We start from the raw sequence: 13354 nt of genomic DNA on the forward strand, positions 1-13354 counted from the left end.
TTCTGGGTCAAATGCAGCTGAAAGAATACGTTCATAAACAATAATGTGCTGGTCTCACTGTGTCCTGTAGGTGGCAGAGCAGTTGTACGTTAAAGGAGGAAACATTAAAGACGCCATCGACATGTTCACGGCCGCCGGACGCTGGGAGGACGCTCACAAGGTCAGTTTAATGTGTCTCTGCTTGTTCTCCCTGTGCAGTTGGCGGGTTGTAGTTTCACTCTCTGCTTGTTCTCCCTGTGCAGTTGGCGGGTTGTCGCTTCACTCTCTGCTTGTTCTCCCTGTGCAGTTGGCGGTTGTAGCTTCACTCTCTGCTTGTTCTCCCTGTGCAGTTGGCGGGTTGTAGCTTCACTCTCTGCTTGTTCTCCCTGTGCAGTTGGCGGGTTGTCGCTTCACTCTCTGCTTGTTCTACCTGTGCAGTTGGCCGGTTGTAGCTTCACTCTCTGCTTGTTCTCCCTGTGCAGTTGGCCGGTTGTCGCTTCACTCTCTGCTTGTTCTCCCTGTGCAGTTGGCGGTTGTAGCTTCACTCTCTGCTTGTTCTCCCTGTGCAGTTGGCGGGTTGTCGCTTCACTCTCTGCTTGTTCTCCCTGTGCAGTTGGCGGGTTGTAGCTTCACTCTCTGCTTGTTCTCCCTGTGCAGTTGGCCGGTTGTCGCTTCACTCTCTGCTTGTTCTCCCTGTGCAGTTGGCGGGTTGTAGCTTCACTCTCTGCTTGTTCTCCCTGTGCAGTTGGCCGGTTGTCGCTTCACTCTCTGCTTGTTCTCCCTGTGCAGTTGGCGGCGGAGTGCATGACGGAGGAGGAGGTCCGGGGTCTTTACGTCAGCCGAGCTCAGGAGATGGAGCGAGACGCCAAGTTCAAGGAGGCAGAACGGTAAAGGGCTACGCCCCTGTCTCACACCTGCTGCCACGGCTGCCCTGGGGCTAAGGTCCTGATCTGGGTGTGGTCCCCGGGCGCGGCTCCTACAGGTCTTTCCCCGGTGGGTCAAATGCAGACGTAGATATTTGAAAACGGCGTCTCTTCCGCAGCTTGTTCTCGACGGTGAAGCAGCCGGATTTGGCCATCACGATGTACAAGAAGAACCGAATGTTCGACGACGTCATCAGACTCGTGGCCAAGCACCACCCAGACCTGCTGAGCGAGACGCACCTGCACCTGGCCAAGGTAACGGGCTAAACCAGGGCTAAACCAGGGCTAAACCAGGACTAAACCAGGACTAAACCAGGACTAAACCAGGACTAAACCAGGACTAAACCAGGACTAAACCGGGGCTAAACCGGGACTAAACCGGGGCTAAACCGGGGCTAAACCGGGACTAAACCGGGACTAAACCGGGGCTAAACCGGGACTAAACCGGGACGAAACCGGGACTAAACCGGGACTAAACCGGGGCTAAACCGGGACTAAACCGGGGCTAAACCGGGGCTAAACCGGGGCTAAACCGGGACTAAACCGGGACGAAACCGGGACTAAACCGGGACTAAACCAAGGCTAAACCGGGACTAAACCGGGACTAAACCGGGACGAAACCGGGACGAAACCGGGACGAAACCGGGACGAAACCAAGGCTAAACCAGGACTAAACCAGGACTAAACCAGGACTAAACCAGGACTAAACCAGGACTAAACCAGGACTAAACCAAGACTAAACTGGGACTAAAGCAGGTACGTGTTCTTCAGGAGTTGGAGCTGGAGGCGCGGTTCTCGGAGGCGGAGCATCACTTCATGGAGGCGGGCGAGTGGAAGGGGGCGATCAACATGTACCGAGCCAACAGCATGTGGGAGGAGTCACACCGGGTCTGAACACGTTACATTACATCTGTGACCTGCTCCACCTAGAGGAGAGAATGTGTATAACGAGAGGATTTAGGAGTCGATCAGGCGGATTATAAAAGCATTAGATGTTATTGTCTAGTTTGTTGTGTTTGCTTGATGTCGAGCGTCTCGTGCCTTCGCAGATCGCTAAGAGCCACGGCGGCGCTAACGTTCAGAAGCAGGTGGCTTATCTGTGGGCGCAGAGTTTAGGAGGAGAAGCCGCCGTCAAACTACTGTCACGCTTCAGTCTGTTGGAGTACGCCATCGAGTTCGCCTGCAACAACCTGTGAGACATGACCCTTTAAGACCCTTTAAGTCATTTTAAGACCCTCAAAGATCCAGTAAGACCCTTTAAGACACTAGAATTCTATAAGACCCTTTAAGGTAACACTTTTAAAAAACATTTAAGATCCTTTAAGGCCCTTTAAGACCCTTTAAGGTAACACTTTTAAAAAACATTTAAGATCCTTTAAGGCCCTTTAAGACCCTTCAAAATCCTTTACGACCCATTATACATATTTAAGATCCTCTCAGATCCTCTCAGATCATCTATGATCCTCTATGATCCTCTATGATCCTCTATGATCCTCTCAGATCCTCTATGATCCTCTATGATCCTCTATGATCCTCTGATCCTCTCTGATCCTCTCAGATCCTCTCAGATCCTCTCAGATCGTTAGGAGCTGCTGACAGTTCTCTGATTTCAGGACCTTTGATTTTGCCTTTGAACTGGCCAATCTCGCTGCCAAAGACAAGATCCCTGAAGTTCACCTGAAGACCGCCCTCTACCTGGAGGACGAGGTACTGACCCCACACTGTAGCCACACTCCTGTGCCACAGCTGCCCCGGGGCAGACTGACGGAGATGCGGCCCTCACACCAGCCGCTCACAAACAAAGACATTTACCCAAATATGTGTCCAACATCACAACTGCACTTTGTTTGTTAATGCTCTTTTGAATGTTGATTTTCCTGAACATTACACGTGTCTGTGACGGGGGTCTGTCTGTGACGGGGGTCTGTCTGTGACGGGGGTCTGTCTGTGACGGGGGTCTGTCTGTGACGGGGGTCTGTCTGTGACGGGGGTCTGTCTGTGACGGGGGTCTCTGTCTGTGACGGAGGTCTGTCTGTGACGGGGGTCTGTCTGTGACGGGGGTCTGTCTGTGACGGGGGTCTCTGTCTGTGACGGGGGTCTGTCTGTGACGGGGGTCTGTCTGTGACGGGGGTCTGTCTGTGACGGGGGTCTCTGTCTGTGACGGGGGTCTGTCTGTGACGGGGGTCTCTGTCTGTGACGGGGGTCTGTCTGTGACGGGGGTCTCTGTCTGTGACGGGGGTCTGTCTGTGACGGGGGTCTCTGTCTGTGACGGGGGTCTGTCTGTGACGGGGGTCTGTCTGTGACGGGGGTCTGTCTGTGACGGGGGTCTGTCTGTGACGGGGGTCTCTGTCTGTGACGGGGGTCTGTCTGTGACGGGGGTCTGTCTGTGACGGGGGTCTCTGTCTGTGACGGGGGTCTGTCTGTGACGGAGGTCTGTCTGTGACGGGGGTCTGTCTGTGACGGGGGTCTGTCTGTGACGGGGGTCTCTGTCTGTGACGGGGGTCTGTCTGTGACGGGGGTCTCTGTCTGTGACGGGGGTCTGTCTGTGACGGGGGTCTCTGTCTGTGACGGGGGTCTGTCTGTGACGGGGGTCTCTGTCTGTGACGGGGGTCTCTGTCTGTGACGGGGGTCTCTGTCTGTGACGGGGGTCTCTGTCTGTGACGGGGGTCTCTGTCTGTGAAGGGGGTCTCTGTCTGTGACGGGGGTCTGTCTGTGACGGGGGTCTGTCTGTGACGGGGGTCTGTCTGTGACGGGGGTCTGTCTGTGACGGGGGTCTCTGTCTCTGTCCTCATTCAGATCGTCTGTTTTTTCAGGGCAAATTTGCTGAAGCTGAAGTGGAGTTTATAAAAGGAGGAAAACCCAGAGAAGCTGTTCTCATGTAAGTCTGTGACTCTGAGAGTCTGTGACTCTGAGGGTCTGTGACTCTGAGGGTCTGTGAAACTGAGGGTCTGTGACACTGAGGGTCTGTGACTCTGAGGGTCTGTGACACTGAGGGTCTGTGACTCTGAGGGTCTGTGACACTGGGGGTCTGTGACACTGAGGGTCTGTGACTCTGAGGGTCTGTGACTCTGAGGGTCTGTGACACTGGGGGTCTGTGACTCTGAGGGTCTGTGACTCTGAGGGTCTGTGACTCTGAGGGTCTGTGACACTGGGGGTCTGTGACTCTGAGGGTCTGTGACACTGGGGGTCTGTGACTCTGAGGGTCTGTGACACTGAGGGTCTGTGACACTGGGGGTCTGTGACACTGAGGGTCTGTGACACTGGGGGTCTGTGACACTGAGGGTCTGTGACACTGGGGGTCTATGACTCTGAGGGTCTGACACTGAGGGTCTGTGACACTGGGGGTCTGTGACTCTGAGGGTCTGTGACACTGAGGGTCTGTGACTCTGAGGGTCTGTGACACTGGGGGTCTGTGACACTGGGGGTCTGTGACACTGAGGGTCTGTGACACTGGGGGTCTGTGACACTGGGGGTCTGTGACACTGAGGGTCTGTGACACTGGGGGTCTGTGACACTGAGGGTCTGTGACACTGGGGGTCTGTGACACTGAGGGTCTGTGACACTGGGGGTCTGTGACTCTGAGGGTCTGTGACACTGGGGGTCTGTGACACTGAGGGTCTGTGACACTGGGGGTGTGTGACACTGGGGGTCTGTGACACTGGGGGTCTGTGACACTGAGGGTCTGTGACACTGGGGGTCTGTGACTCTGAGGGTCTGTGACACTGGGGGTCTATGACTCTGAGGGTCTGACACTGAGGGTCTGTGACACTGAGGGTCTGTGACACTGGGGGTCTGTGACTCTGAGGGTCTGTGACACTGGGGGTCTGTGACACTGGGGGTCTGTGACACTGAGGGTCTGTGACACTGGGGGTCTGTGACACTGAGGGTCTGTGACACTGGGGGTCTGTGACACTGAGGGTCTGTGACACTGGGGGTCTGTGACACTGGGGGTCTATGACTCTGAGGGTCTGTGACACTGAGGGTCTGTGACACTGGGGGTCTATGACTCTGGGGGTCTGTGACACTGGGGGTCTGTGACACTGAGAGTCTGTGATGTTGGGGTCTGTGATGTTGGGGTCTGTGACGTTGGGGTCTGTGCCGTTGGGGTCTGTGCCGTTGGGGTCTGTGACGTTGGGGTCTGTGATGTTGGGGTCTTTTCTCTGTTCAGGTATGTTCACAGTAAACTCTGGGACAGCGCTCAGCGAGTGGCCGAGGCCCACGACCCCGACAGTGTGAGCGACGTTCTGGAGTCTCAGGCCAAAGTTTGTTTCGACGAGAGAGAATTTCAGAGAGCGGAGTCTCTGCTCCTGCGAGCTCAGAGACCGGACCTGATTGTGCTCTTCTACAAGGTACTACAGGGTCCTGGTCCTAGTCCTGGTCCTGGTCCTCTAGAGCAGGCTCTAAACCTGCTCTAAACCTGCTCTAATCCTGCTCTAATCCTGCTCTAATCCTGCTCTAAACCAGCTCTAAACCAGCTCCAAACCAGCTCTAAACCAGCTCTAAACCTGCTCTAAACCTGCTCTAAACCTGCTCTAAACCAGCTCTAAACCTGCTCTAAACCTGCTCTAAACCAGCTCTAAACCAGCTCCAAACCAGCTCTAAACCAGCTCTAAACCTGCTCTAAACCAGCTCTTGACCAGCTCTAAACCAGCTCTAAACCAGCTCTAAACCTGCTCTAAACCTGCTCTAAACCTGCTCTAAACCAGCTCCAAACCAGCTCCAAACCAGCTCTAAACCTGCTCTAAACCTGCTCTAAACCAGCTCTAAACCTGCTCTAAACCTGCTCTAATCCTGCTCTAAACCTGCTCTAAACCAGCTCTAAACCTGCTCTAAACCTGCTCTAATCCTGCTCTAAACCAGCTCTAAACCAGCTCCAAACCAGCTCTAAACCAGCTCTAAACCTGCTCTAAACCAGCTCTTAACCAGCTCTAAACCAGCTCTAAACCAGCTCTAAACCAGCTCTAAACCAGCTCTAAACCTGCTCTAAACCTGCTCTAAACCAGCTCTAATCCTGCTCTAAACCAGCTCTAAACCAGCTCTTAACCAGCTCTAAACCAGCTCTAAACCAGCTCTAAACCAGCTCTAAACCAGCTCTAAACCTGCTCTAAACCTGCTCTAAACCAGCTCTAATCCTGCTCTAAACCAGCTCTAAACCAGCTCTAAACCTGCTCTAAACCTGCTCTAAACCTGCTCTAAACCTGCTCTAAACCAGCTCTAAACCAGCTCTAAACCAGCTCTAAACCTGCTCTAAACCTGCTCTAAACCTGCTCTAAACCAGCTCTAAACTCGCTCTCTGCAGGAGGCCGGGATGTGGAGCGACGCCTTGAGGATCTGTAAAGAATATCTCCCAAACAAACTGTCCAAACTTCAAGAGGAGTTTGAGCTGGACGCGTCCAAGAAGGGAAACAAGTAAAGTGTGACCACATTAACTGTGAGTGATGGAGGCGGATCTTCTGCATGTTCTCTCTGTGTTCCTCTGTCAGTGGAGCAGAGGTCATTCTGGAGCAGGCTCGTGAGTGGGAGACCACGGGAGAATATTCCAGAGCCGTCGACTGTTACCTCAAAGTCAAAGACAACAAAAACCCCAAACTGCTGGAGAAATGCTGGATGAAGGTACAGACCACTGCTCCTGCTTCCACACCACGTCTCAGAACATAACAGAACATCTCAGAATGTCTCTAAAACATCTCAGGACATCTCTAGAACATCTCAGGACATCTCAGGACATCTCTAGAACATCTCAGGACATCTCTAGAACATCTCTAGAACATCTCAGGACATCTCTAGAACATCTCTAGAACATCTCAGGACATCTCTAGAACATCTCAGGACATCTCTAGAACATCTCAGGACATCTCTAGAACATCTCAGAACATCTCTAAAATATCTCAGAACATCTCAGGACATCTCTAGAACATCTCAGGACATCTCAGAACATCTCAGGACATCTCAGGACATCTCAGGACATCTCAGAACATCTCAGGACAGCTCAGAACATCTCTAGAACATCTCAGGACATCTCTAGAACATCTCTAGAACATCTCAGGACATCTCTAGAACATCTCAGGACATCTCTAGAACATCTCAGGACATCTCAGGACATCTCTAGAACATCTCAGAACATCTCTAAAATATCTCAGAACATCTCAGGACATCTCTAGAACATCTCAGGACATCTCAGAACATCTCAGGACAGCTCAGAACATCTCAGGACATCTCAGGACATTTCTAGAACATCTCAGAACTTCTCTCACATCTCAGAACTTCTCTCACATCTCAGGACATCTCAGGAAATCTCAGGACATCTCAGAACATCTCTAGAACATCTCCAGAACATCTCTAGAACATCTCTAGGACATCTCTAGAACATCTCAGAACATCTCAGAACATCTCAGAACATCTATAGAACATCTATAGAACATCTCAGAACATCTCAGAACATCTCAGGACATCTCAGGACATCTCAGGACATCTCAGGACATCTCAGGACATCTCAGAACATCTCAGAACATCTCTAGAACATCTCAGAACATCTCAGAACATCTCAGAACTTCTCTCACATCTCAGAACATCTCAGGACATCTCAGGAAATCTCAGGACATCTCAGAACATCTCGAGAACATCTCAGAACATCTCTAGGACATCTCTAGAACATCTCAGAACATCTCAGGACATCTCAGGACATCTCAGGACATCTCAGAACATCTCTCACATCTCTCACATCTGTCACATCTCTCACATCTCCAGAACATCTCAGAACATCTCCAGAACATCTCAGAACATCTCTAGAACATCTCTCACATCTCAGAACATCTCTCACATCTCAGAACATCTCTCACATCTCCAGAACATCTCCAGAACATCTCAAAGAACATCTCAGAACATCTCAAAGAACATCTCAGAACATCTCCAGAACATCTCAGAACATCTCCAGAACATCTCAGAACATCTCAGAACATCTCAAAGAACATCTCAAAGAACATCTCCAGAACATCTCAGAACATCTCCAGAACATCTCAGAACATCTCAAAGAACATCTCAGAACATCTCCAGAACATCTCAGAACATCTCAAAGAACATCTCAGAACATCTCCAGAGCATCTCAGAACATCTCAGAACATCTCCAGAACATCTCAGAACATCTCAGAGAACATCTCAGGACATCTCAGAACATCTCAGAACATCTCAGAGAACATTTCAGGACATCTCAGAACATCTCAGGACATCTCAGAACATCTCAGGACATCTCAGAACATCTCAGAACATCTCAGAACATCCTGACATCTCATTCATCATGTTCCAGGCGGCTGAACTCTCCATAAAGTTCCTGAACCGTGATCGGGCCATGGAGGTGGTCCAGCTGGTTGGGCCTCGCCTCTCGGAGCTGCGACAGTTCAAGGCCGTGAGTCTCGCCGTGAGGTTGTCCTCTGTGTCCTCTTTGTCCTCTGTGTCTTCTTTGTCCTCTGTGTCTTCTTTGTCCTCTGTGTCCTCTTTGTTCTCCGTGTCTTCTTTATCATCTGTGTCCTCTTTGTCCTCTGTGTCCTCTTCGTCCTCTGTGTCCTCTGTGTCCTCTTCGTCTAACCTTTGTTCTGGTCCAAGGCGGCTGAGCTCTACCTGAACGTGGATCTGATCAAAGACGCCATCGACGTCTTCATCGACGGAGAAGAATGGAACAAAGCCAAGAGGGTCGCCAAAGAGCTGCAGCCACAGTGAGGGACAACTACGACTGAAGCAGGGTCTAAAGCGGGACTAAAGCGGGGCTAAAGCGGGTCTAAAGCGGGACTAAAGCGGGTCTAAAGCGGGTCTAAAGCGGGTCTAAAGCGGGGCTAAAGCGGGTCTAAAGCGGGACTAAAGCGGGTCTAAAGCGGGACTAAAGCGGGGCTAAAGCGGGTCTAAAGCGGGTCTAAAGCGGGTCTAAAGCGGGTCTAAAGCGGGGCTAAAGCGGGACGAAAGCGGGTCTAAAGCGGGACTAAAGCGGGACTAAAGCGGGTCTAAAGCGGGACTAAAGCGGGTCTAAAGCGGGGCTAAAGCGGGACTAAAGCGGGACTAAAGCGGGACTAAAGCGGGTCTAAAGCGGGACTAAAGCGGGACTAAAGCGGGACTAAAGCGGGTCTAAAGCGGGTCTAAAGCGGGTCTAAAGCGGGACGAAAGCGGGACGAAAGCGGGACTAAAGCGGGACTAAAGCGGGTCTAAAGCGGGTCTAAAGCGGGACTAAAGCGGGACTAAAGCGGGACTAAAGCGGGTCTAAAGCGGGACTAAAGCGGGACTAAAGCGGGTCTAAAGCGGGTCTAAAGCGGGTCTAAAGCGGGTCTAAAGCGGGACTAAAGCGGGTCTAAAGCGGGACTAAAGCGGGTCTAAAGCGGGTCTAAAGCGGGTCTAAAGCGGGTCTAAAGCGGGACTAAAGCGGGACTAAAGCGGGACTAAAGCGGGACTAAAGCGGGTCTAAAGCGGGACTAAAGCGGGTCTAAAGCGGGACTAAAGCGGGTCTAAAGCGGGACTAAAGCGGGACTAAAGCGGGTCTAAAGCGGGTCTAAAGCGGGTCTAAAGCGGGACTAAAGCGGGACTAAAGCGGGTCTAAAGCGGGTCTAAAGCGGGACTAAAGCGGGACTAAAGCGGGACTAAAGCGGGTCTAAAGCGGGACTAAAGCGGGACTAAAGCGGGACTAAAGCGGGTCTAAAGCGGGTCTAAAGCGGGGCTAAAGCGGGACGAAAGCGGGACGAAAGCGGGACTAAAGCGGGACTAAAGCGGGACTAAAGCGGGTCTAAAGCGGGACTAAAGCGGGACTAAAGCGGGACTAAAGCGGGTCTAAAGCGGGACTAAAGCGGGTCTAAAGCGGGTCTAAAGCGGGACGAAAGCGGGACTAAAGCGGGTCTAAAGCGGGACTAAAGCGGGACTAAAGCGGGACTAAAGCGGGTCTAAAGCGGGACTAAAGCGGGTCTAAAGCGGGTCTAAAGCGGGTCTAAAGCGGGTCTAAAGCGGGTCTAAAGCGGGACTAAAGCGGGTCTAAAGCGGGTCTAAAGCGGGACTAAAGCGGGTCTAAAGCGGGTCTAAAGCGGGTCTAAAGCGGGTCTAAAGCGGGTCTAAAGCGGGACTAAAGCGGGACTAAAGCGGGACTAAAGCGGGTCTAAAGCGGGTCTAAAGCGGGACTAAAGCGGGACTAAAGCGGGACTAAAGCGGGTCTAAAGCGGGACTAAAGCGGGACTAAAGCGGGACTAAAGCGGGTCTAAAGCGGGTCTAAAGCGGGTCTAAAGCGGGTCTAAAGCGGGACTAAAGCGGGACTAAAGCGGGACTAAAGCGGGTCTAAAGCGGGACTAAAGCGGGACTAAAGCGGGACTAAAGCGGGACTAAAGCGGGACTAAAGCGGGACTAAAGCGGGACTAAAGCGGGACTAAAGCGGGACTAAAGCGGGTCTAAAGCGGGTCTAAAGCACCAGAGTAACCCTCACACTGTTTTTCAGACTGGAGGATTACGTGGATCAGAAATACAAGGATCACCTCAAAAACCAGGGACAAGTCGAGTCGGTGAGACAAAAACATTGAACTGAGAATGTATAAATCCTGTAAATGTCAAACCGGTTACCTCGTGGTTGTGTGGTCCAGTTGGCCGGCATCGACGTGATGGCGGCGCTGGACTTGTACGTGGAGCGAGGCCAGTGGGAGAAGTGTCTGGAGACCGCCTCCAAACAGGTATTTCACTATTTTATTACTTTGTGTCGTCTGGAGACGTTTACCTTTATTTTGTGCTCAGAACTTCAGGATCCTGCACAAGTATGTGGCTCTGTACGCCGCACAGCTGATCAAAGAGGAGGAGCCTGTGCGAGCGCTGCAGCTGTACGTCACACACGGAGCCCCACCCAATGTGCAGGTAACGCTGACCTAATGCTAATGCTAATGGACAGAATATACAGGTAACGCTGATCTAATGCTAATGCTAATGGACAGAATATACAGGTAATGCTAACCTAATGCTAATGCTAATGAACATAATATACAGGTAATGCTAAGATAATGCTGATGCAAATGAACAGAATTTACAGGTAATGCTAACCTAATGCGAATGAACAGAATATACAGGTAACGCTTACCTAATGCTAATGCTAATGAACAGAATATACAGGTAAAGCTAACCTAATGCTAATGAACAGAATATACAGGTAACGCTAAGCTAATGCGAATGAACAGAATATACAGGTAAAGCTAACCTAATGCTAATGAACAGAATATACAGGTAACGCTAACCTAATGCTAATGCTAATTAACAGAACATACAGGTAACGCTAACCTGATGCTAATGAACAGAATATACAGGTAACGCTAACCTAATGCTAATGGTAATGAACATAATATACAGGTAATGTTAACCTAATGCTAATTAACAGAACATACAGGTAACGCTAACCTGATGCTAATGAACATAATATACAGGTAATCCTAACTTAATGCTAATGAACAGAATATACAGGTAAAGCGTACTTAATGCTAACAAACAGAATATACAGGTAATGCTAACCTGATGCTAATGAACAGAATATACAGGTAATCCTAACTTAATGCTAATGAACAGAATATACAGGTAAAGCGTACTTAATGCTAACAAACAGAATATACAGGTAATGCTAACCTGATGCTAATGAACAGAATATACAGGTCACGCTTACCTAAGGCTAATGCTAATGAATAGACTATACAGGTAACGCTAACCTAATGCTAATGTTAATGAACAGAATATACAGGTGACGCTAACCTAATGCTAATGACACTAAACAGAATGCATAGGTGAGTCTAAAGTAAAGCAGCTTCAGTCATAGCCTAATAATGAATAAATAAATACATATAAATAAATAAATACAAGTTTTTAAAACAGATTATGAGATACAAATACAGCTGCTGTAGACGTGTGTTTTACTGCAGTTTATTCCCATGACATCACAACATTCTACACGTCAATCATCTTCACTCGTCTCTCTGTGTCCTTCAGAGCTTTAACATCTACACTCGTCTCTCTGTGTCCTTCAGAGCTTTAACATCTACACTCGTCTCTCTGTGTCCTTCAGAGCTTTAACATCTACACTCGTCTCTCTGTGTCCTTCAGAACTTTAACATCTATACTCGTCTCTCTGTGTCCTTCAGAACTTTAACATCTACACTCGTCTCTCTGTGTCCTTCAGAACTTTAACATCTACAGGCAGCTCTTCGTGTTGGTGGTGAACCTGCCGGACACAGACTCGGCCGGGGCCTATCGCGTCTGGGCCGACCTCCGTGACTTCCTGCTGCAGCTGGTACCACACGTTTCACCTGAGTAAAGTGCTCTGCCGTGTCCCGCACACCCCGGTGACGTTTGCGTGTGTTTTCAGTGCGACAACGTCTCGAAATCGGCCGAAGCAAATTCTCCGCCGCACTTCGACTTTGAGCAGATGCTTTTGATCGCCCATTATTACGCCACGAGATCAGCGGCCAAAGGCGTGGAACAGCTGGTACTGCCCCTTTCTCACCCTGTCTCACCGTCTCTCACCCTCTTTCACCCCGTCTCACCCTCTCTCACCCCGTCTCACCCTCTCACCTTCTTTCACCCTGTCTCACCCTCTCTCACCGTCTCTCACCCTCTTTCACCCCGTCTCACCCTCTTTCACCCTCTTTCACCCTGTCTTACCCTCTCGCAACCTCTCCCCCTGTCTCACCCTCTCTCACCCTCTTTCACTCCGTCTCACCTGTCTCACGCTCTTGTTTCAGTCGGGCGTGGCCTCTAAGCTGTCTGTCTCACCTCTCTCACCCTCTTGTTTCAGTCGGGCGTGGCCTCTAAGCTGTCGGTCTCACCTCTCTCACCCTCTTGTTTCAGTCGGGCGTGGCCTCTAAGCTGTCTGTCTCACCTGTCTCACCCTCTTGTTTCAGTCGGGCGTGGCCTCTAAGCTGTCGGTCTCACCTGTCTCACCCTCTTGTTTCAGTCGGGCGTGGCCTCTAAGCTGTCGGTCTCACCTCTCTCACCCTCTTGTTTCAGTCGGGCGTGGCCTCTAAGCTGTCGGTCTCACCTGTCTCACCCTCTTGTTTCAGTCGGGCGTGGCCTCTAAGCTGTCTGTCTCACCTGTCTCACCCTCTTGTTTCAGTCGGGCGTGGCCTCTAAGCTGTCGGTCTCACCTGTCTCACCCTCTTGTTTCAGTCGGGCGTGGCCTCTAAGCTGTCTGTCTCACCTGTCTCACCCTCTTGTTTCAGTCGGGCGTGGCCTCTAAGCTGTCGGTCTTACCTGTCTCACCCTCTTGTTTCAGTCGGGCGTGGCCTCTAAGCTGTCTGTCTCACCTGTCTCACCCTCTTGTTTCAGTCGGGCGTGGCCTCTAAGCTGTCTGTCTCACCTGTCTCACCCTCTTGTTTCAGTCGGGCGTGGCCTCTAAGCTGTCGGTCTCACCTCTCTCACCCTCTTGTTTCAGTCGGGCGTGGCCTCTAAGCTGTCGGTCTCACCTC

General features: G+C 51.0%; 1 protein-coding gene and 1 long non-coding RNA gene across 2 annotated transcripts in view; one reads left to right on the forward strand and one right to left on the reverse strand.

The window, feature by feature from the left end:
• Nucleotides 1–13354, reverse strand: part of LOC140356021 (uncharacterized) — a 355422-nt gene that overhangs the window by 305881 nt on the left and 36187 nt on the right. The gene's annotated exons all lie outside the window — the stretch shown is intronic.
• The window catches only part of ift172 (intraflagellar transport 172), a 44421-nt gene that overhangs the window by 20356 nt on the left and 10711 nt on the right, over nucleotides 1–13354 (forward strand). Inside the window, exons 27-43 of the mRNA XM_072462686.1 lie at nucleotides 71–160; nucleotides 769–866; nucleotides 1022–1157; nucleotides 1674–1790; nucleotides 1952–2094; nucleotides 2516–2609; nucleotides 3716–3780; nucleotides 5071–5251; nucleotides 6202–6311; nucleotides 6386–6515; nucleotides 8206–8304; nucleotides 8502–8611; nucleotides 10360–10423; nucleotides 10502–10588; nucleotides 10650–10766; nucleotides 12070–12180; nucleotides 12256–12375. Coding sequence (XP_072318787.1) covers nucleotides 71–160; nucleotides 769–866; nucleotides 1022–1157; nucleotides 1674–1790; nucleotides 1952–2094; nucleotides 2516–2609; nucleotides 3716–3780; nucleotides 5071–5251; nucleotides 6202–6311; nucleotides 6386–6515; nucleotides 8206–8304; nucleotides 8502–8611; nucleotides 10360–10423; nucleotides 10502–10588; nucleotides 10650–10766; nucleotides 12070–12180; nucleotides 12256–12375 — 1872 coding nt within the window. The remainder of the gene's footprint in view (nucleotides 1–70; nucleotides 161–768; nucleotides 867–1021; nucleotides 1158–1673; nucleotides 1791–1951; nucleotides 2095–2515; nucleotides 2610–3715; nucleotides 3781–5070; nucleotides 5252–6201; nucleotides 6312–6385; nucleotides 6516–8205; nucleotides 8305–8501; nucleotides 8612–10359; nucleotides 10424–10501; nucleotides 10589–10649; nucleotides 10767–12069; nucleotides 12181–12255; nucleotides 12376–13354) is intronic.

Source organism: Eucyclogobius newberryi, unplaced genomic scaffold (assembly GCF_026437365.1).
Source record: "Eucyclogobius newberryi isolate DKJ021-1_F unplaced genomic scaffold, fEucNew1.0.hap1 SCAF_1, whole genome shotgun sequence".
Lineage (NCBI taxonomy): Eukaryota > Metazoa > Chordata > Actinopteri > Gobiiformes > Gobiidae > Eucyclogobius > Eucyclogobius newberryi.